Source organism: Colletotrichum spaethianum (genome assembly GCF_022836535.1).
Source record: "Colletotrichum spaethianum MAFF 239500 DNA, contig01, whole genome shotgun sequence".
NCBI classification, from domain to species: Eukaryota; Fungi; Ascomycota; class Sordariomycetes; order Glomerellales; family Glomerellaceae; genus Colletotrichum; species Colletotrichum spaethianum.
In genome coordinates, this window is record NW_026054771.1 from 3255521 (window position 1) to 3278234 (window position 22714).

Sequence of the window (22714 nt, forward strand, 5' to 3'; positions counted from 1 at the left end):
GAAATTCTTTAAACACATCATTTATTGTTCCATCCGGAAACTTTCTCTAATCATACTTTACATCATAACATCCCCCGGCGAACTACCTTAGCACCGGGCCGGGAGCTCAAGCGCAAAACCAGTACCACCTCAATTCCGTAAGAACTCAAAAAAAAAACTTTGGTAAATCGGAATTTTTGGGTGGGACGTTTTACAACCTTATTTTTCTGTTGCTTAATCACATAATAATCCTTGCTGAATATGTGTTATCTCTTATGCGTTTGTTGGTCAGTTTACCCTTAACTGAGATGGACTTATTTACACAATTTATATTGGTATCAAAGGTTATTCGGGAACGACTTTGGTGTTATTTCTACCACGGTATCTTCTGTGAAGTTGGCATTCATTTTTCTTGTGGCTTACGCTTTACCAAACATATAACATTTTTCTATCATCATGAACAAAAACGCGCTCAATAGGAACGCCTTGAATGGCCGCATTCTGAATGGCGGCCACATTGAGAACACTCACACTTTGAACGGCCATGCTCAGAACGGCTGCGCTGTGAACAGTCACACGCAACATGGACACTCTAATACGGAGTGCTCTGTCTCACCAGTCCCTGATCTTTGGATCACCGGCATTGGCTCGCAATATCCTCCATACTTGATCCCGCCTCAAAAGTTTGTCGACTGGGCCCAGAGATATCATGATGTTGAAAAGCCAGTGTAATTGAATCCTCCCTCTTACTTTTAAGACATGGCCAAGGCTAACTGGGTGCCTGGCGAACTAGACTCGCAAGGTTGCTCAAGCTCACGATGAACAGTGGAATTGAGACGCGTGCCTCTTCAATGGATTTTGAGACTGGGTTCGGCTGCCAAGCCGAGGTCCCAACCATTGATCAGCTTGATGCGCGATTCCGCCAAGTTGGTGTTGATTTGACCGTACAGGCCTGCCGAAAAGCTTTGCGTGACTGGGGCGGCAACGCAGAAGACATCACGCACGTTATAGGAGTCACAGTCGGCTGCCTCAGCCTGCCTGGATACGATTATCTAGTGGCCCGCAGGCTCGGGTTGGGTTATCATGTTGAGAATATGTTCCTGAATGGTGTCGGCTGCGCAGGTAGTGTAGCCTTGATGCGTGTGGCCGCTAACATCAGCATGGCTGCGGCAGCCCGAAAGAGGCCCGCTCGTGTTCTCTGTTTTGCATCCGAGATCTGCACCATGTATATGAGGCATCAATACGCTGAAGCCGAGGCGTCGTCTGACATCGAGAATATGGACATCGCAGGTGCCATCTTCGGCGACGCGGCATCCGCCTTTGTTTTATGTAACGAGTACGGGTTGGATGATCCTGATCAGGCCAAGTTTCAGCTACTCGAATGGGAGCGCATGACCGTACCAGACACCATACACCACATGGGCGCAATGGTGAAAACAACCGGCTTCACGAGCATCATCTCTAAACAAGTACCGGACCTCGCCAAGAAGGCGGTGCGGCCTCTGTGGAATAGACTGTTACCTTCATATCGTGAAAAAGTTGGTCTTCCTACACTCGAGATCTCCGACTTCGACTGGGCTCTGCATCCTGGCGGAGAAGCGGTCATCAACAACGTCAAGGACAGCATGGCTTTGACAGAAAAACAGCTTCGGGCTACTCGACAAATTTACAGAACCAGAGGAAATACTGGAAGCCCCACGGCGATCTGTGTGCTTGACTTGCTAAGGAATATGGGGACTGGAAGTGAGCATGTAGTTGCAACCAGTTTTGGACCAGGTCTGGCCAGTGAGATGGCTTTTCTGAGGCGCTGCCGAACCGACTAGTAAAGGCCCAACAGTTTTGAATGCCACGTGAAACGATAGTTGATTGTTTTTTTTTCAAACAAATGAAAAAACCAGATTGCGACCTTCAGAGAACTTAGAGCCAGTAATTTATCACCGCTTGAACGTAAACAATCATGCACATTGCCAAAGATTAACTTGCTACTTATGTAATTCCATACTGATTGCAGGTAATTGCGATTTTGGGCACAGTTGCGTCCCGTGCGATTTGGGGTCCCAACATGCTGTGACCTGTTTGTTTCTTCTCCAATTACACCAAGAGAGAACTGTCATCGAAAGAAAAGTGCACGAACAAGAGGTTTCAAGCAAATAATTAACATAGTTGAGCCTAAACGAATCTTCTACAAACGTTGCGTTTTCTACTCGAATACCGATCTGCCGTGAAGCTTATGCCTAGTGTAGCCATTCCCAATTACTTTGTGCGGAGAAAATGCCTGCTTTACTACTAGCAGCTTAAGTACTTAGGGTTGCATGAGTGAATGTTACCATAACTTAAAGTACCCCTAAGAGGGTCAACGTTTAGAACCCTCGGATTGACCCACACCTCATTCGGCGATTAAGGCTTCTGAGAGCAGTTGATTGAATGGACGCAATTCGTAAAATGACATGCATCAGCTAAATTTGTAGCAAGTGATAGCAAGCGTCGCATTAAGCAGGATTGGAAACGCATATGTACCAGTTGATTGTTGCCTACTCCATCGGCCTTACGACTAGAAGCATGATCATCTCTTCTGTTCGGGCAATAGTGTGTTTGTGCGCTCTACCAACTTTGGAGATAACCACCTCTTCTGGCTTGAGTAGTACATTAGGTGGTTCTTAAGTATAGCTCTTCAACCCTTCTAGCAAGTCGTCGTTCACTAACTACCCAAAGAATAGCTGACCACAGAGCTGTAAAGTCCTTAGTCTCGGACGTAGAAACAATGTTTGGCTTTCAGATGGCTAGGGGAAGCTAACAATGTTAGAGGTAAAACGATTGATTCCACGCGGCCTCAGATAATCGTTAAAAGAATGGCTTGTATCAGAGTCGTGGGATGTAGCTAGGAAGAGTTTCCGCCTCCGCCTGAATTACGTAGTTATTTACATTTAGCAAGGCGCTTCTTCTATGGTTGCCAGTTCCATTCCAGCTGCAGAAACAGTACTTTGGGGGGTGCTGCCATAGTTAAAGGCTTTCTTTTATATCGAACCCTAAAAACAAAACAGTCTGGTTGTCGCCTCCACTGACTATACACGACGAAAGTGCACGCGTCATCAAGTCACCAAACGGGTCCCTCCTTCCTTCTTCAGAATAGAGCGTCGAAGATGTGCGCATTGGGATTCGTACACGCTTTACTTTCTTCCGGACCTGAGCCCTCCGACCGAAGACAGTTTCCCATAAAAGGGCCCTACTTAATGAAAGCTGCGGAGCTTTTATGTACCCAATCGCATCAAACCAAACGTAGGAATCCCGCCCGGAAAGGCTGATGAAGATCTTTCTGTTTCTCCTGGCTCTTTTTCTCTGTACCACGTTCGTTGCAACAACGTCGCACTAGGCGACTAAGTCATAAGCCTCAGCCTGAGCAATATTAGGTTTATGTTTGTATCCAAGTACCAGTCACCCGCTATATACATAGACGGATACACCCCCATACTCATTCAATCAATTTTTAGGGATCCTCTTTGACCTTAAACATTGCAGTAATCTCAAACACTATCATAGTTTATAATGCAACAAGTTAATTCACTTTTGAACTGCCGAGACATTTGTGGGCAATTGAAATTTATGCTTCTCTCACCATTTGACATAAGTAGCGAGCGTAAACGCACCCAAGAAAGGTTACCCTGCCCATTCGGTGAATGCGGAAGATGTCACCGTCAAAGGCTTATCATCCCCATCCACCGTTGATACAAAAACCTAAATGCATCACCTGCCCTGATGATTGGACTCAAACTTCCAGTACAGTTGCACGTCTTAAATCCCTCTTGAACTTTCCAGCGTGAATTCTAGGGCCGGCCTTGTGCATGACCGTTCTGCCGAAGAAATCAGTAACGTAATTATTATCAAGAACCCCTCCTTCGACAGTTTTGACGTGCCTATTATCCCATATAACCAAATCTCCTGGGTTACGCCATTCCACGTTGAGCTGATATTTCGATTTAGTGGCGTGCTGCAGGAGCGTGTGCTGGAGCCCCACAATCTCGTCCTCCTGATCGGTCGCACCCTCGATATGGTGCAAATACACTCCTATGTATAAGTTCATTCTGTTGGACGGCTTATGGAGCTCAACTAGAGGATGCTTAGCCATAGGGTAGGCCGAGGGGTCTAAGTCTTTGAATATGTCCGGGTTGCTCGTTTTCTGGGAATGCTGCCAGGAGTGAGCACCAACATAGTTTTTTGACAGCAGCTTCTCTTTCAAGCCCAGCTCAATTTCGTTCAAGTCTTCAAACGCTTTTCTAGTGTCGGCAAAAATTGTGTCGCCGCCGTAACCTAGTGGCGGGATCTCATAGGCTCTTAGGAGGCTCCATGATGCACGCTGCTGGCTGTAGGCAAGATCAGCATGTAAGAATGAAGCGATGCGGTCATTGGGTCCTTTGACTGCCACAGGTTCTCCAGTCTCTATGTCGACATTACTCAGGTCGGCAAGCTCATAAGTACCGAGCCGTGTTTTTTGACCTGCAAGCACCTGACTCATGTTTAAGATGGGCCCAAAGCGACGAGCGAGCTTGATATGACTGGAGTCATCTAGATCGGTAGCACGGAAGACAAGGACGCCATACTATTTTTGGTGAGCCATGTTCTCCATAGCAAATGAACTAATGACTGGCATTGTTTCATGTTTGTCTTTAAAAAGGGCAAAGTGGAAATTTCAGGCTCACCTTCGCGGATAATGCAAGAATGTCCTCGAAGACATCGTTTGGTATAGGTTTCGACACGTCAACTCCCGAGATCTCAGCGCCGAAGTATGGATGCAATTCAACAACCTGGAGCTTGCTGAGGGATTTTCCGATGTTTTCCGCAAGACTCCCCATGTTTGGACTTCTCAATATCAAATTCAGGTGATCTGTGTAGAGTTTTTGGTTACGATGTGGGAATTCTTAGTGCGCAGCACAATATAGAGTTCCTCTGGCGAGGTGTCGGGCCTGTTTGTTTGCGTGGGGGGACAGCTGTAAAGTTCTGGATACAAAGCTCAAAGTTTGGACGACGTTGCGTTGTGGATTTTACGTTGTGCGAGGCGTGATGCCGGCAACTCTACTCAAGATACAAACTTGATGCTGCAAAGCGTAAAGGCCGTTCGGCGGTGGACACTGCCTCAGCTACAAACAGAACCGAAGATAGGTATGATTTTTCTCGGCATATTTATAATCATTCAGGTAGCAAATACCATAAAGTTTGGCGTTACGACTCATTCAGGATGACTCCCTCACAACCAGGATTTCAACCCACAAGGATGTGCTGATTGCTTACACCAAAGTTTCATGAAAGCAAGTTATCCAACATGTGCCATGGCCCTGATAATTAACCACCGAGACAAGGGGTGTTGCTGAAGCTTTGATGGAATTCGGATCGCATGATAGTTTTATGATGGGCAGAAGTAAAATGGGCGAACTAAACAAACGCAATCATGTACATTTGCTTAGTAACCATTCGCGAGTCACGTTGATGTTGAATGCTAACGCAAAGTTGAAAATAACAAGCTTCCGAGCAATTAACTTACTTCATCTATGCTGGTGTCTGCACTAACGGTCGAAATGCTGCAACAAGTACGCAGCTTCTTTGTCTTCTCAAGGTTGGCGTAACACACATCAAAAAGCCTAAGTCTTCTCGAAGAGATATTTATAGTTTGCAATTCACGTAGCTAACTGGGACGTTGGGTAGAAGTGTACGGGTTTTGATGAAATCCGTCAAATGTGTCAACATACCCCACTTCGAAACTACAGTTGTTGGACTACCTTCCATCAAGGCAATGCAATGAAAATGAGGGTATAAATTCGCCAAGGCTCACATCAGCAAAACAGTGTAGAGTACTGACCACAAGAACGACTGGCTCAAAGCTTCTTCATCCTCCCGGAAAAATCCAAGGTTTACACAACTTTCTCCCCCCTGCTCTAAGAGAAGAAAATGCGCGCAGGCAACTTGGCAATCCTTGGACACCTTTTCTTTGAGTCCATGGCATGCTTGTCCTTCTTTCTCCAGCCACGAAAGCAATTACAAGATCCGGAAGCAACTGATGAGGCGGTTTTGATATGCCATAGCTACGCAGGCATGCTCCTCGCCACCGATGTACTGTGCCTACTTTCTCTCATTCGGAGTGGTTATGATACATTCGACGATACCAGCGCTATGGTAGCCTGTTCTATGGCCGTCTATCACCTCTTCCCTATCAGAAGGGCTTGGACGAGGGTTAAAAAGCGTAGAGGTGCTTACCGGCCAGAAGAGGGGATGGCAGGTGGCCCACCAGGACATCTCATCATCCATAGTGTCTTGTTTGCATCCTTGTTTTGGGCCGGTTGGTGCGGATAAAGATGACCGACAGCGCTTTAGTAAGAGAATTACCTGCATTGGCTACGTTACAATACAATTTTTAATAGGGCAATGCGCTTTGTTCTCAAGATTGCTTAAGGCCTAAGAGTGGGTTTAGGATATAAGCTATAGATACAGATAAAAGCTTTTAAGGAAACTCATTAACCGATAGACTCGCGGTGTTAGCTTTGATCACCCTTATACAGGATTTAGCTGTGCTATTACTCCAGCTACCGACATGTAACCCCTTTAGAGGGTGCAACCAGTAGGGTTATATTGTGATCTGGGTGGCAATCAAATGTACTCCCTCTTATGTCCCCACTTGGCAATTATGTGAAGCATAAAAGTTCCATTTCTGAGCTCTAGATTCAGTCCAAATGGCGCGTATGGCAGCAAGCGGCTTGTTCCTTTTGAAACTTGATTATCATGCATTGCCAAAGATTAAAGTTGATACAGAACACTGTTCGCCACTACCACTTTCAGCTCCAACACGGAAAAAAAAAAGGCTGCAAGGAAAAGGTATCGATAGTGGAAGAGGGTTAGCCGCTTAGGCATGCCTAGAGAAACAACAATCAGATGACTATCATTCATATAACAGGTTGGTATGAGAGTTAGTCTGATCAACTATCCTAGTCAGCAGAAACTCACCATCATCGACAGCCTAGGTCACGTCACCCTCCAGGCGCAGTCAACATGATCATTTTACTTTTGTACCTCTAAGCCTTAACCCCGTTCCAATAGGCGGGGAGGCCTAGAATGAACAGGGACGTAGGCCATCGAATCCGAAACCAGGAATCAAACAAAGCATTCACTGACTCGAGGAATCCCACATTTTACTTTGGTAGTTCGATTCTAACAAACTCACCACGTACACATGCGGAGGGCGCGGTATCTATATGTGCGATCCAACTTTAGGTGACTTAGCATCCTTCAACCAGAACTTTCAAATCTCTTGGAGAAAATCCAATGCTTCATTTGATGGCTACATTACCTAGGAGTCTTTATATTTTCTCTTCAGTCACACATCAGCAACCCTTCCAATCATCATGTTTTGATCAACTGTTTATAGCTGATTATTCGTTTCCGAATCTCAACACGTGATCTTCAAGTTTTTGAACTCGCCATGGCGATGATAAACCAAACCAACTTCCCAGCGCCCCAATTTCTAAAAGAAACTGGTTACAACAATGTGCCAACTACAATGGATCAGACCATCTTTTCTCCGCCTCAATTTCTAAAAGATGTCGAAGAGTTTTGCAATGTTCTTAACGCCCCGTTCTCTGCAGAAACAACAAAAACTGTACTCGGAGCGTATAACACCCATTTCAAGAACGCTCCTGTGGGATGGCGAGCTACCAACAAGGATTTCTCGCTTAACTATCGTTATCTTCGAGGCGCACCAACTGATCCCGTCGCTATCGCCATTCAGGCAGAGTTCATTAAGCCCAGTCCCATGGCCGGTTTGGTGGAATCGTGGTCTGCACTATTCAACGGCGAAGTAAAATTGGCCTGTGATTTTGACACCGCAAAGGGACTTACAAAGACGTGGATATTCCTGGGTCAAACACGGCAAATGGAAGAGGTTCTTGATGTTGACTTTGTTCCAAATTCGATTCGCCGTCACGTGGGGACATTCAAAGAAAACGGATTGGACAGAGTGAGAACTCTTGCTGTTGACTGGCATTCCAAAACAGTCAATATTTATTGGCGTGCTCCAGGACCACTTTCCAAAAAGCAAGCCGATAGACTGCTTGGGCTGACTGGTTGTCTGCCACTGGAAGAGGAAGAAGTTGAAGAGATTGCTAAGTTTTCTTGCGCAAAGGACGGAAGTTTTGCTTTCGCTGCTACGCTAAGCTTTGAATCGGGTGAGTTTGGAAGAGCAGGATTCTATGCCACCAAATTGTCACGAGAGAATCTTCCGAAAGTGGATGATAGACTGCAAACATTTCTTCAGAATGCACCCGATTATGATCCAGAAGAATGGATCACCATTGGCTGGGGGTTTGGAAGAGGCGGGAAGAAGTATATGAAAGCCGAAAAGAGCTATTGTGGAAAATTTATGGACAGAGTGAAGGATTTGATAAACCAAGACCCAAATATTAGTAGTTAGAGACTGTGTGCAGAATGGAAATCGTTTGCTTATTCCAACTGCTGAACAATCTAATAACTGTTGATGGTGTTTTTAATATCACTTGATAAATGCTCACGGTTTTAAAACGCAACCCCAATAATGACTAGCCTTTGCTACTACCTATAGTCGACGTTCAATAGAAAGAGTACTTATGAATCTCTATTACTTTAAAGCTAGGTTACTAATCAAGTATTCTTATTAAACTTGTTAACTTCCAGCATTAGAATATCGGACACTTTCAAGTCATATACCGCACACAGCAGCTGCAGAATCATGCTCGCTATCTAACGCAACGACCATTGGCTCTGCCGACATTTCCGCTGTGTCACCCTATAAAACCAGATTCAAACTCTATTACCCAAGCCGGTGATTTGTATCCAAGGATGGTTCACTTATTAAGTTCGTCAGTAGGTTTTTTCTTTCCACACTGAAACAGACGTGAGGGGCATCGCATAGTCAACCAATAGACTTTTTGAGCTAAGAAGTCAAAATAGCCTGTTTTTCTGTCTATCATTCTTCTTCAAGCTTATTAACAAGATTGACAAAACTTGCAAAACGGACTTTCTCGCTTTGAAAGCCGTTAGTCGCATCCCTGCAACTTATCTTAAGCGGCAGTTGCTAGGCTCTAATCACTGGGAGTCATTGCTCGAGAGTATGCCACTAGCTCGGAGTCTAGATACTTTGAATCCGACCGAGACCATAACGTCTCGCTCTTCTATCTCATCCTATTGTAGGGTACTTCTCATCACCAGCGTAGACTTTTGAACATACTAGGGTAACCCCGCTTCGGGAGCATATCTTACCGTTGTGATGTTTATAGAGAGCGATACGGTGCAGTGAACAACCACAACCCCCCCTATAGCTACGCAAGATGCCTTTAGCTAGTTACAATTCAGCTTGTCCTACTTAGGTCAAATCTAGCCTAAGTAGGCTTAGTTGTAGCGCGTTAAGCAAATCAGAAGCTCTTAGGGTCCTCTTATAGGTATAATCAGTGTGTTAGTTCTCACAAAAAAACAAAAAGGATACTCCCGTGGGCATAGAAAAACCAGATAAGTGTACACTAATTAACAGTACCTAAACTGTGTAAGTCCGTCGTATAAGACTATAAGGAGCCTCTCTCTTGAAAAATCAAACTAGAAGGAGGCTAGATTACTAATTAAGTGGCAGGTGCATAATGCCTTCCATCTACAGCACGTGAAAGGAGTTGATGTTTATTTTGTGCGGCGCGTGTTACATGACCTCTAAAACTCTGTGGCGGCCAATGTTCTGAGGATGATAATTGGGGTTATGGACAAAACTCTCGAATCCTGATCAAAGATATGATTGCCCTAGATTTTTACGGCGAAGATAGCGAATGGTTCACTAACCGTGCTGATATTGTCTTGTTAATAATGCATAATCCTAGAGAGCGGATTCTTGCGCAGTGGGACATTCTAGTTAAGAAGGTGGATGAAAGGCTTAAGATTGTTAATGCTTAGAAAGAAAATGAGGATTCTGGGGAAGATTTTTCAATTATTAAAATTCTTTGAAGTTCGTAGGGAATTTTTTTAATTCACAACGTAAGTCAAGTCACTCCCTTCTAGGCACCCCACCCTTGTAAGCACCTCTTTTACACTAAAACTACTCTTTTTCACTATAGCGTTATCTTAGTCAGCTTACTAATTAAAAATCTAATAAGAATATGTCTTAACTATATAAGATTACTAGAATTAAACTATGTATAGGTTTTTAGGAACCTAAGTAGTTTTAGTACTTAGTAATAGCATTAAGATAAGTATATTACTAGTATACTAGTATTCTATTAACAGTTTTAAAACTACTATAGTTAACTTTAAAAGAATAGGTCTTGTAAAGCTAAAAGTTTATATATTATATATATATTAAGTGGCCTACTTTAACAAGTAGCCTATTTCTTTCTTTTTTTATACTTTTTCTCTTTATATCTACTTTTCTTTATACATAATGTAACAGACGCTGACAGTGACGTCGGTCGCAAGGACCCTTTGACTCTATGGCCTAACCAATTGACCCAATTGACCCAAAAGATCCGTCAGTGCTTGCACGCGTGCAAGCCCTGCTGTCAACACTGCTTATATGCCCTTGTGACGTACAACCATCGGGCTAGGGGAGTTGTGCTGTTACACATAACTATAAGTTCTTTTTTAAATAAAAGTTATATCCTTTTTACACTTAAAGCTATTAAAAAAGACCTAGAACTATTTATATAAAAAGCTACTTTTATTTTAAGAATAACACTTTAGTATTAATATACTAACTAATAGATAACTCACTATACATATACGTTAACATACCACTAAGATATAGCTTATATAAAGTACTTATAACGTACTTGTATAGCTAGTTACCTATCATAGTAAGTTGCTTACCACCTTATTATACCTTTAAGGACACTTTTTTAACTATTTTTAAAAAATCCAATTCTTATCTAAAATAGATATAACTCTATACATAGGTGTAAATAAGACTTATAAAGTAATAGAAAGTATATTAGAAATTATTGTTATACCTTAACCCTTAGAAACCTTATCGTTTACTTTAATAAGAAAGGTTAAGTAAAACAAAGGGCTAAGGTATAACAACAGTTTCAAACAGACTTTTTATTAGCTTGTAACTCTTATTAGTAGGCCTTTATAAGTTGTATTTATCTTATATAAAAATTAGATTTTTAAAAAATATTTAAAAGAGTACCCTTAAAGGTATAATAAGGCAATAAGCAACTTACTATAATAGGCGACTCGCTATACAAGTTTATTATTATAATAAATATATACTTATAGTATTGTTTTATTTAAAGCTTTTAATTATTAGTGAATACTAGTAAAATATATATAAAGATTAACAGTTCTAAGCTTTTAGGTTTAAGCTTTGGTTTTAGATTAAGATAATATAAGAAATAAGTACAGTAACTATCTATAGTTATAAATATAAGTTATTTTTCATAAGCTATGATTTTCTTAGATTTTTAATAAGTAGGCTGAATAAGATAAAGCTATAGTGAAAAAGAGCAGTTTTAGTGTTAATCAGGTGCCTACAAGAGTAGGGTGCCTAGAAGGAGGTGACTTAACTTACTAACTATATCTCATTCTCTTTCGATTACTCTATATCAAATATTAACCTATAGGTCAAGTGCAAGACTCCCTTGACTTAGGACACCAATAAACCGACGCTGTAAGTTACGAATCTTACATTGCTCGTGAAAAATGTAATGATTCAGTTTTGGAGATTGCTATATTTCATTATTTATGATTCTGTAGTAGCAGCTAGGTACATTGGACTTCAAGCTGAGGATCACACAAGTTTCGTTTAGCTAGCTTTTGCCGCTGTAAGAATAATGCGGACGGCATCCATTTCTTCATTGTAGTTGAAAAACTAAGCAAACTTGCGTATTCATTGCTTTGTGGCGATCAGAGAGCATTGAATTACACAATATTTGAAGGAGGCTTGATGTGTATTTAGGACTTTGAAGCCCTCTAGTATCGCACTACATGTCATGCTAAGCCTTTTTCCTTTACAACAAGTTCCAACACGTTTTTAATCCATGACACTTGGCCTAACCCTTTCTGTTGAGACATCTCTATAGCACGAGCCTTTTAACGGCTGACGTATACCTGCTTGAATGCGGAAGCTTATGTACACAGGTATTTGGCTGAAACTCACGTAGGCGACTGAGATGACGACAGTCCGACTAAAACCAAGCTCAAGCTGAAGACAACGGGAAAATCGAAAAACTCTTTATTTACATGTATCAACCAAGAGTAGAATGGATATCTTGATTCGAGTTTCCAAGGAGGCTCTCTAGAGTGCTGCATGGAACTGAACTGCTTCTTCGAGGACTTGGGGTTGATGCTGGTTTAAACTCTACTTCGCCTACGTGGCCCCCTGCCTGACCATCAAACCTGGAAAAGAACCCAAGATGACTCGACTATTTACAATGGTACTTAGCAAAGTTAGAGTTTATCACTGGGAATTTGTGGCAAATCCAGCATGGAACGAAGACTAGTGATAGAGTTGAAGAGTTACAACCTAAATCTTCTGGCTAAAACTTTAAGAGCGGCCCGGTTGCTGGATAGCTGATAAATGCTAACTGGCAAAGGTTCTACTCAAACTAACCTTGCTCAATGCTATCCTGAGATGGATTTGTAATTCATTCCTACATGTGAAAGGTTATCGGGAGTTTTCTAGAAAAGGTTTTAACAGCACAACTGTCTGTAAATGTTTTAGCCCTCAGAGTAAGAATTTATTTGAACTGCCTGGGGGTCAACTAAAATGACATAACCTCAAAACAAACAGATATCAACATCACAAAGAGAAGATCAATCTTTGCATCGACTATTCGTTACGGTAATATGTCTGACTCTTTCTTGGCACAAATTCTTGTCAGTCGCCATCTTTCCGACACTGCACTTGTATTTTTGTTTCTATATGTTGTATACAAAGCTGTTGCCACAATCCACAGCGTCTATTTCGGTCCATTGAGCAAGTTTCCCGGACCGAAGCTTCGCGCGTTCTCCAACATATTCGAAATCCATACCATAATTAGCGGAAACGACAACATTGATCGTCCAGCCCTTCATAGAAAGTATGGTTCAATTGTGAGAGTTGGACCAAACTTACTTTCATTTGCTGGAGGAGACGGGGTCTGGAAAGATATTCATGGCTTTAACGCTACAAAAGAAGGTGGAATCGTTAAAGAGTCACTATTCTATTCAAAGATATTCGGATTCGCTGAGGCAAGAAATCTCATAATAACTCGTGATCATGCGAATCATACCCGGCAGCGGAAAGTACTTGCACGTTCTTTCAGCAACACGGCGCTCATGGATCAACAACCCATTTTTCTGGGATGGGCTAAGAAATTCAAAGTCAAGTTGGCCAACAAGGCAAGTGTGGTCGATCAGATCGATATTTCAAAGTTTTACAACTGCACAACCTTCGATATTATGGGTGACTTGACCTTCAACGAAGATCTGAAGATGCTTGAAGAGGGTGAATGTTCTCCATGGGTCGAGTCGATCTTCGGCTCGGTGAAAGCTTCCACATTCTTGCTGGGGGTCAAAACTCACAGCCGAGTTACAAGACTGCTAGCCGACACTTTTCTCAGATACAACCCAACGGTACAGAAAAAGCAGCTTGAGAACTGGGCATACTGCGCTGAGCGTGTCGACCGACGACTCCAGCGCACGCCTAAGCATCCCGACTTGTGGTCTAGAATTCTCGAAAAGAACGAGGACCCTGAGAGTTTGACAATGGAAGAGCAATACGCCAATGCTTTCCTGTTCATGACGGCAGGGACAGAAACTATCGCGTCAGCACTGTCTGCAATCACATTTTACCTTCTACGGAACCCACAATGCTTGAAAGAATTGACGAAAGAGATCCGTTCGACATTTACGACATCTGACGCTATGTCACTGGAGGCTTTGGCAAGCCTAAAGTATTTGCAAGCTGTGATCCAAGAAGGAGTAAGTCTATCTCTTACCATGCTACTCATTGATTTGGACAATAACGTTATTGACCCTTTGAAAGCTGCGCCTGCACCCACCGCTGCCAATTGCATTACCTCGAACAATACCAAAAGGAGGTGCACAAATCTGCGGACAGTGGATTCCAGAAGGCACAACGGTTGGGATTCACTATCTATCTCTCCACACCCAAGAGCAGTACTTCAAGCAAGCTCTTGAGTTTCATCCGGAACGATGGCTAAGAGACAAAGAATTCAAGAATGATCGTTTGGAAATGTCTAAGCCGTTCCTCATGGGACCAATGAACTGTATTGGCAAGGTATGTACTCGAAATGCCTGACATAAGCGCTACTACTAATTCCATATGTTTCAGGATCTTGCGATGCATGAAATACGGCTAGTAAGTGACATCCAGACTGTAGTATTTTGCTAGCTTTGTTCTGAAAAGCGTCAAGTAATATCATTTAACGAAAAACACTGACTTTATACAGCTACTATCAACTGTCTTATTACATTTCGATATCAAACTAAGCGACGAGTCTTTGAACTGGAACGAGATGAAGGTCTATACGCTGTGGCAAAAAAGACCTCTTCTATGTAAATTAACATTCGTAAGTACTGGTTTATAACATGTAGTGTACTGGAAAGGGAAGCCTTTATTTAGATAGCTAGGCAAGAGAATAGACTCAAATTTAGTATGTATAGCTTACTACTATAGTCTATTAGAATACCTGCTTCTCTCTCTTTTCTTATCTTTATAAACACGACAAGCTATAGTATAGCTAGTTAAAAGAGCCTGCGAAAAAGAAGTAGAGACGCTAAAGATAAAGGTATAGCTAATTGTTTTTTAGCTCGAGTATAATTAGTTGATATTTTTATAAGTAAAATGTTATAAGGATAATTCTACTAGGTTAAATGTGCCTAGGAAAGCGTAGACCTCTTACTTATTATATAGGTTATGTTAGGTTAAGTATTTAGGTTTTTTTTAGTTAGCGTTCCTCTTCCTCTTTTTTTTTTCTGTTTATTTGTAAACGTGTAAGCTTAGATTACTTTTGTATATGTCTAATCTAATCTAGACGTTTCTTTTTCCTTTTTTCTTTTATTTATATGTAAACCTATAAGCTTAGACTATTATAGTATTTAGGCTAAGTATTTATTACTAAATTTCTGTTTTTATATAAACAGAAGCTAGGTTAAAGGTTTTTTTGTTTATATATATATTACTACTAGTTAGTTATTTCTTTATTTTACTATACTTATTTAGTTAACTACTAGTATTATCTATTAATTAAATAGACTTTAAGATTAGGACTAGCTATCTAGCTAATATATAGGTTCTCAGCGGCTTTTTTATAGCTTATTTAGCTTTATTATTAGTTATATAAGGTTACTTAAGGTTATATATAGATTAAAGGATTTTAAGGTTAAGATTAGGTGTTTAGTAGATATATAGATACTTACTGGTTTTTTTTATAGCTAATCTAGCTTTACTAGTTATATTAAAGTAAAGGTAGCTTAGACCTAGGTAAATATAACTTAGCTTATTATTAGCTTTATCTTATAAGTTATATTTACTTATAGATTACTAACTATTTGATTTTGTACGATATGGCTTAATTAACTTATAAAAATAGAAGGAGGGTAGTGAAAAGTGATCTGCTCGCTATGTTGATCGGCTTGCTATGTGTAACAGACGGGCTTACAGTGACTACGCCTGACAATAACCCGTTGAGCCACATGCCCAAAAGGTCTGCTAGTGCTTGCACGCTTGCAAGCGCTGCTGTCAACATTGCTTATATGGGCAGGAGGTCTACGCCTTCCTAGGCACATCTGACCCGGCAGAATTGTCCCTGTGACACTATGCATATACGTTATACGATTCGTTTAACTTAACACAAGGTTGCTTATTAACAGTAAAAATACGATAATTTTGTCTTATAGCAGCGTAGTAATGTAACGAAAGCACAACAGAAAAATACATAGGAAAGACGAGAGACCATGGATAAATAAAACATGCCTGCTGTAGTTATTTCTTTTATACTTATTAAGATAGAATAGGAAACAAAAGTTAAATAGCCTAGTGTTAGTTCTATTTACTATCAAAGAGTTGTAGAAGTAACAGCCGCTGGGATGTTACAACACTAATGCTGCTTATTAGACATAATAGTTAAGCAAAATAACTAGTTACTTAAACAGGTTAAAGAGTGTTGAACTTTACTGACTAAGGATACGTTAAAATGACAGCTTAAACAAACGTATTAATCCGGCGGTATTTAGGCCTTACTGACGTGGCCGAACGTCTTCTTTGCCATCAGGTGCTCCCGCCATGTCCACAAGCCATGCAACGCAGCCCCAGGACCAACGACAACGCTGCCGACCAAAAACCATGCAACTCCTTGGACAGGCTCAAAATTGCTGAGACCCGTTCGGTAGAGGTCGAAAATTGATACAGCGCCCCAGATGACCATGGAAAGACTGAGAACGGCGATGTCGGCCCGAATAAAGAGCTCGACACCTCTGGTGAGGCCCTCGACAGGGTAGTAGATATTCCTAAAAAAGAAGAATGAAGAGAGCGAGTCGCCGCTCATTAGCATGGCCCCAACTATCACAAAGTGAAGAGATGCACATATGCCGAACATTCGCGTGTATAGCCTCCTGAGGCCTGGTAGATCGCCGTTGTCCTCGTTCTTCGGCGTCAATTCGTCTTCGCCACCACCTGACTTCCGAATTCCTGTTCCGCCAAGTTGGGCACGCAGTCTTACGGTTCCGATGATACACAACGGCGTGAATTGAAAAACAAGGATAGCTTTTTGCTTCACTTCTATGTCATCAACCAGAAATATTGCCAGTGCTGGACAGCGAAACCTAATAAGACACCGAGAAAGAGGTGATCCGCGACATGCTTCGGGATTTCCCTCGTCGTCGGGATGAAATGCGACCAGGAGTGGCTTGATAGGCACTGAACCGCGAAGAATATAGGAAAGACCATACCGGCGCCCAAAATGACGGCTGCCAAGATGAAACAGCTAGCGCCGGCGACCAAGCTCAGCCTGTTGCGCCTGCGATACCCCTCCACGAGAACCAGTGGCTCCAATGCGAAGAGCATCATGAGGAGGTAGTACATGGTCAGAGATGCGGGTGATGTCGAAGGCGAAGTCGTTGCCGGGTAGAAGAAGGCCACGATCGGTCCGAAGAACTCGTCAAAAGCTCTGAGGCCGGTGAAGGTCTGTAAGGCTGGGTCGCAGTTGTAATGACGGCCGTCACGGTAAGCCTTCTCCATCAGGGCGAAGGTTCCGTTCTCAATCCCTGCTCTCCAAAGCAAGCTTTCCCCGACATATGCGATCCCGATGAAAATTGCCACCAAGGCAACCGTCAGCCATCCACGGTTGACTGGCTGGCGATGACGCTCGTCATGAAAAGGGACTAGTCGGGGCCGGCAAGGCATCGGCAGCATGTTCAATGATACAGCATCTAAGGTCACGCCGTCGATTTGTGCTAGTACTGCATCTATATCGAGCAACTTCATGACTTGGGCGGTAATCGCTGTCTTAATTGACGCTTGATTTGCTTCGATGTTTTGCTGGTCGTGGGACGCCTTGATCAGACGGGAGGTTCGTGGCTTTCTCACTTGTTGAGTCGATTCGAAAACCTCTCTGATCTGCTCAATGCTGAGCTTTCTGTTGGGACTTTTCCCAAGCGCTCTATTTAGCGCGTTGGTCAAGGCGGCCGCCGTCTCTATGGCATTGTTGCCGCCCTGACCCGATAGAGGTTCAAACTAGCATTCGTTAGACCAATCGAGAAGTGCATTCTGTTTTTTTATGCCGTACCTTATGTGCTGCATCCCCCACTAGCATCAATCTTCCACTATACCACCGCTTAAAGACCGTCTCAGCCAGTGGCGTACAGATGGTCGCAACCATCCGGCTATAAACGTCACCAAACTTGACTCCGGGGATAACGGTGTCATTTTCGTGCAGCTTGACCATCGTTGCACAATCGTCCGGTGTGAAATTGGGGATGGCATCGCCGATACACTTTTCCTTCATGCGCATGATGAGGGCACAGTAGAAGCGGTTTGCAGGACCATCGGCGCAGAGGTACGAATAGTTATCACCATATGTATTGGCCAAAAGACCCTTTGGAACATGCGGGACATCTGTGGCGATGCCCCAGACACAGCAGTAAGTTGCTTCCAGCTCTGCTATTACGTGAGCAATACTGCAACCCAGGCTGGGCTGCTTGACTTACGGTCCTCTTGAGAAGATCCCTCCAGCCGGGCGATTTCCTTTCTCACAGTACTGTGCACACCATCGCAGCCAACAACAATGTCTCCGTTGAACTCGTCGCCGTGTTTTGTGATGACTTTTACGCCCTCCGAGGATGACTCGATACTGTTCACTTTTTGACTGATCATAATCTTTGATTTGTCTGCGATATGGTTGTACAGCACTTCAATGACCATTTTCCTGTCGAGAAACACTGAAGGATATCCGTATCTAACAAAAACAAAACATGTCAGCAGAGATTTCGGAATCAAAAGCTTGCAGCGGTAACCTTTGGGTTAATCTATGCTCCAGATGGTCAACGGTTAGGATTGGTGACATATCGCTGTGGCGGACAGCGAGTTTGTTCACTCCCTTTTCCGAGATTGCGTAAATATCATCCCAACATCCGAGCTGATCGAGAACACGAATGCCGTTGGGAAGCAAGGCGATGCTGGCACCAGCTTGTGGGGCAATTTCCTTGTAAGCCTCCAGAACGACAAAGTCGACGCCAATACGCTCCAGCATAAGGGCCAGAGTAAGACCAGCTATGCTGCCGCCGGCTATGATGACCTTGAATGTAGATTGGTCCGATTTAGCTTCCATCTTCTTGGTTTTGCCTTGGAAAATGCGAGGGTTTCTGGCGTATGCTCTGAGATCTTTGTTTCAAAAGTTGTCTATCGAAAGACGGGATTCCTCTTATCAAAGTGAAAGTAGAGATGAGTCTGAATGGCTTACAGAGGCTCAAGATCAGACGGCTTATATGTTCTCTAGAAACCCAGTAACGCAACTTTTATTGTGTATCGGCACGCCTCGGTTGATTACTATTCAGTCTAGTGCGGTGAGAAGTTGCAAGCCGACCGCCCCAGCCAACGTTGTCTGACTCCAATGGACCTAATGGCGCGTCTATTACAATCCCTGTGTATGCTACCGATCCCGTCTGGCACAGGTCTTGTTGTCGTCATTGATGTCAGCTGATTCCCCTGTTATGACCGTGATCACTGACATGTAGGTTTGGTAGTAGAATCACGTTTCATCGCACATTCCAGGTCAGACCTATTCCATCGTAACGCACTCGGATTTTTTCTTTCGTGAGCCAAGCCTAACTCATTGTCGTGACCGGTGTCCTTGTCTACGGGGATGCGGTGTAACAGGATTGCCGATTCTCAAAGTTCGATGCAAAAACCCGCGGACTCCATCTGTAACACGGCATCGTAGTTTTTAGACCTTGCGACTCTAACGTACTACCTCATATACTAGTTCTCCATGCATGTCAGTTTATGATCAGTTGGAGGGGGATCACATGGCCGAGTTTCAAAAGTCCGTCCGTACCGATCACTGATGGGCCGACGGCCCGCTGGGTGTGCGCAAGCGGCCGCAAGATATATGTCACAGGAGGCAGGGATTCAAGCCTGGAATAGAAATGGGACCTGGGTTAAGGTTTGAGAACTCAAGTCTCTTATGCCTAATGAATCGAAGCGAGCCGAGGCTCTTTGCCGCTAGCAACTGCTCTGCCAATTTATGGATGGTCGACAAATCGATACCCGTGCCCCACACCCCCTGACTTGGGTTTCGGATACCTCTACCTGCGCCAGCAGGTACTGGCCACCTATACGTAAATCTAATCATCACCATTTTCTTCCATATAACCTTTGGCTACAGCCACGGTTAAATTTGATAAGGAAAGAGAATTACGTATCTAACAGGCAATTAAAGCCATTGCTGTTAACCTGAGCTTAAAAGCTTCAAAGGCTAGAAGGGACAGTCGCGCGCGCAACTGGGGCCCACCCCGCGGACCAGGCCCACTTTTCCCTCTCCCACGCACAGACGCATACGCGGGCAGGGCCGGCCCACCTTTCACGGCCATGAAAGGCGCCCACGCCCACGACCCACGACGATGCCTTACTACCCGCCTTTCACGGCCGTGAAAGCCTAACCCCCCTCTCCCCCCTACTACTCAAGCATTCTCCGTGGGAACACGTTAAGATACGGCTGTCCGTGTACAACTATTGGCCGAATCTATTCGTTGTCCTACTTCATACCCTTTTGCTTGACTAGGAAATCTTGATGTGCTCTTTAGGCCTTTAATTAGCCAATCATATTAGATATACCCTACTTACTGCTTTAGTGTTTCTATTTATCTTTAAATGAAATCTTGACGCGTTCTAAAACCTTCTTTTTTTAACTATATATTACCTTATAAAGGAAAGTAGGTTAGTGACTTTTGCTATAGCAAGCTGTTTTTAGTCTAATGTTTTTAACTAAAAAAATTAATTATATATTACTTTTATATAACTATATAGCTCTCTTATCTCTTTCTTTATTTTAGCCTATAATATTATATAGCTTAATAGATAAGTAACGTTAACGCCTTAAAGCCTTATAACTTTACTTAAATAAGCCTAAACTAGTTCTTATTTACTAGCCTTATAGTTATATATTAAAGCTATTTAGGGAGTATATAAGCTGCTATTTAGCTAAGCAATATGATATGCTTAAGCTATAATACTATAAGCTAAGTGTATTAGTAAAGTCTTTGCGGCTTAAGGACCTAAACGATATTGCTTTTTGTCTTGATAGCCTCCTGTTGTATAAAGCATTAACGGTTACTTGTAGCTATGCTTACTATGCTTGTAGCTATTAGATAGTAAGTAATAACCTAGTTTACTGCTACTTCTTTAAGGTATATAGCATTAAGGACTTGCGGAAGGTAGACGGCTAGTAACAGGACTAGATCTATAGTAGTGTTTTACTCAGGAGCTAGTCATAGAATAGTGCACAGGACTACTGGGTAGTCTGGTCTACCACGCCAGGGTCGCTGCTGCCTTGTAAGACAAGTACACCTAGTGCTAACGACGCGGCCGCTGCTTAACAGGCTTTGCTTACTGTGGCGTATAATACGGAATAAGCCTACCTCGTGTTACGACCCAACAAGAAGCATAACATAACCAGGGCTGACCTACTGAGCGCCCGGCGGTTACAAGACAGGATATATGCAGAACACGTGGGGAACACGTCAGATTACCCGGAACGGAAGAACTATAGGATAAGTCACGTGTAGATAAGATAAGGTAATAAGCGCTACTGCTTAGTAGCAAGCGCTTATCCTTGGTAATGAGCGCTTATGATCAATGATAAGCGCTCACTACTAACAGAGACTAATTATAGGCGTATTAGAAGGATAAGACTGACTTATATATAGAATAGCTTAGACTAGCTCCAAGACAGACTTCCATAGCTCTTTAGTAATTAACTTTGTAATTTATTTTACTATAAGTATGTAATAGAGCGCTGACAGTGACGCTCTGGACAAGGACCAATTGGGCTAACTGATCTAAAAGATCCGTTAGTGCTTGCACGCGTGCAAGGCCTGCTATTAACACTGCTTATATGCCCTTGTGACGTACAACCATCTGGCTAAGGGAGTTGTGCTGTTACAAAGTAACTCTTAGATTATCCTTCTATTATAAAGCTATATAAGCTACTTATACCTTAATATACATAACTAATCACTATTCACTATAGAACCACAAACTACTAACAAGACTTTACTTACTGTTATTAAGTATTAACCTTAGCTATCTATTAGTAGATAATACTATTATTAGATATTTAACTATAACACTTTAATTACTTTTGTTTAGTAAGTTAACCTTAATACTTACTTAATAGTATAACACTAGCAACATATTAACTAACAACACTACTATAACTCTGTGACCCTTAGCTATACCTACTACTCTAATACCTAGGGCCGCTATAACGGTATTACTACTAACTAACTACCAGTTATTTAAGATATTAGCTTAGTTAAGGGCTAAGAACGGTCAGCTTTTCGCTTAACTCTTAGCTTTATAACTAGTTTAGGTCTAATAAGCTAAGTACTTTAACCTAGACCTATTTAATAGAACACTAAGAACTTTTTAAGAATATTTTATTAAGACCTAAGTATACTTTAGGTTTTATAGTAACTTTTTTATTGTAAAAGCTAATAAAGTTTATTATATAGCCTTATTCTTAAAGAAAGATGCCTTAGTATAGTTTAAACCTGTTATATAAGATTACTTAGAAAATAGTAAGAATAGCTAAGATAATAAAACTAAAAAAATCTTTAAAAACTTTAATTACTTTAAGAAACGTTTTAAGGAAACTTTTAAAAACCTAAATAAAGAATAAGTAGCTAAACAAAACTTGTAGCCTTAACTTAAAAGAGGTTTATTAATAAGTATATAACTAAATTCTAATAAATTACGTTTAAACTAAAGTAGAACAAAAAAGCCCTTATAGATAAATTCTACTAAGGACTTAAGGATAAAGTAAAAGATAAGCTATTTAGAGATAATAAACTTAATAAATTTTACAAATACGTTAAAAAAGCTATTAAGATTAATAACTAACTATATAAATAACGCCTTAAGCAAAAAGGATAACCTAGCTAGATTAGCTACGTTAAACTTAATACTAGTAAAAAGTATATTTTATAAAGACTTAAGTTTATATAGCTTAATAACTATTAAAAG

The 22714-nt window shown here is 42.0% G+C and overlaps 5 protein-coding genes across 5 annotated transcripts; 2 read left to right on the forward strand and 3 right to left on the reverse strand.

Moving 5' to 3' along the window:
- Positions 1 to 435: 435 nt before the first annotated feature.
- On the forward strand, positions 436 to 711 carry ColSpa_00864 (highly reducing polyketide synthase gloL; the record flags this gene model as incomplete). Its single annotated transcript, XM_049267076.1, has 1 exon — positions 436 to 711. The coding sequence occupies one exon, from the start codon at positions 436 to 438 to the stop codon at positions 709 to 711; it is 276 nt and encodes a 91-aa protein (XP_049123033.1).
- An 86-nt stretch (positions 712 to 797) lies between these two features.
- Positions 798 to 1802, forward strand: ColSpa_00865 (putative polyol transporter 1; the record flags this gene model as incomplete). The annotated part of the gene is made up of 1 exon (XM_049267077.1): positions 798 to 1802. One exon carries the CDS (start codon positions 798 to 800, stop codon positions 1800 to 1802), a length of 1005 nt encoding a protein of 334 aa, XP_049123034.1.
- Positions 1803 to 3742: 1940 nt separating this feature from the next.
- ColSpa_00866 (alpha-ketoglutarate-dependent 2,4-dichlorophenoxyacetate dioxygenase) lies at positions 3743 to 4826 on the reverse strand (the record flags this gene model as incomplete). The annotated part of the gene is made up of 2 exons (XM_049267078.1): positions 3743 to 4573; positions 4674 to 4826. 2 exons carry the CDS (start codon positions 4824 to 4826, stop codon positions 3743 to 3745), a joined length of 984 nt encoding a protein of 327 aa, XP_049123035.1.
- An 11379-nt stretch (positions 4827 to 16205) lies between these two features.
- ColSpa_00867 (uncharacterized protein) lies at positions 16206 to 16520 on the reverse strand (the record flags this gene model as incomplete). The annotated part of the gene is made up of 1 exon (XM_049267079.1): positions 16206 to 16520. The coding sequence occupies one exon, from the start codon at positions 16518 to 16520 to the stop codon at positions 16206 to 16208; it is 315 nt and encodes a 104-aa protein (XP_049123036.1).
- A 233-nt stretch (positions 16521 to 16753) lies between these two features.
- ColSpa_00868 (FAD-dependent monooxygenase andE) lies at positions 16754 to 18800 on the reverse strand (the record flags this gene model as incomplete). The annotated part of the gene is made up of 4 exons (XM_049267080.1): positions 16754 to 17707; positions 17760 to 18130; positions 18181 to 18472; positions 18567 to 18800. 4 exons carry the CDS (start codon positions 18798 to 18800, stop codon positions 16754 to 16756), a joined length of 1851 nt encoding a protein of 616 aa, XP_049123037.1.
- Between the last annotated feature and the right edge of the window lie 3914 nt (positions 18801 to 22714).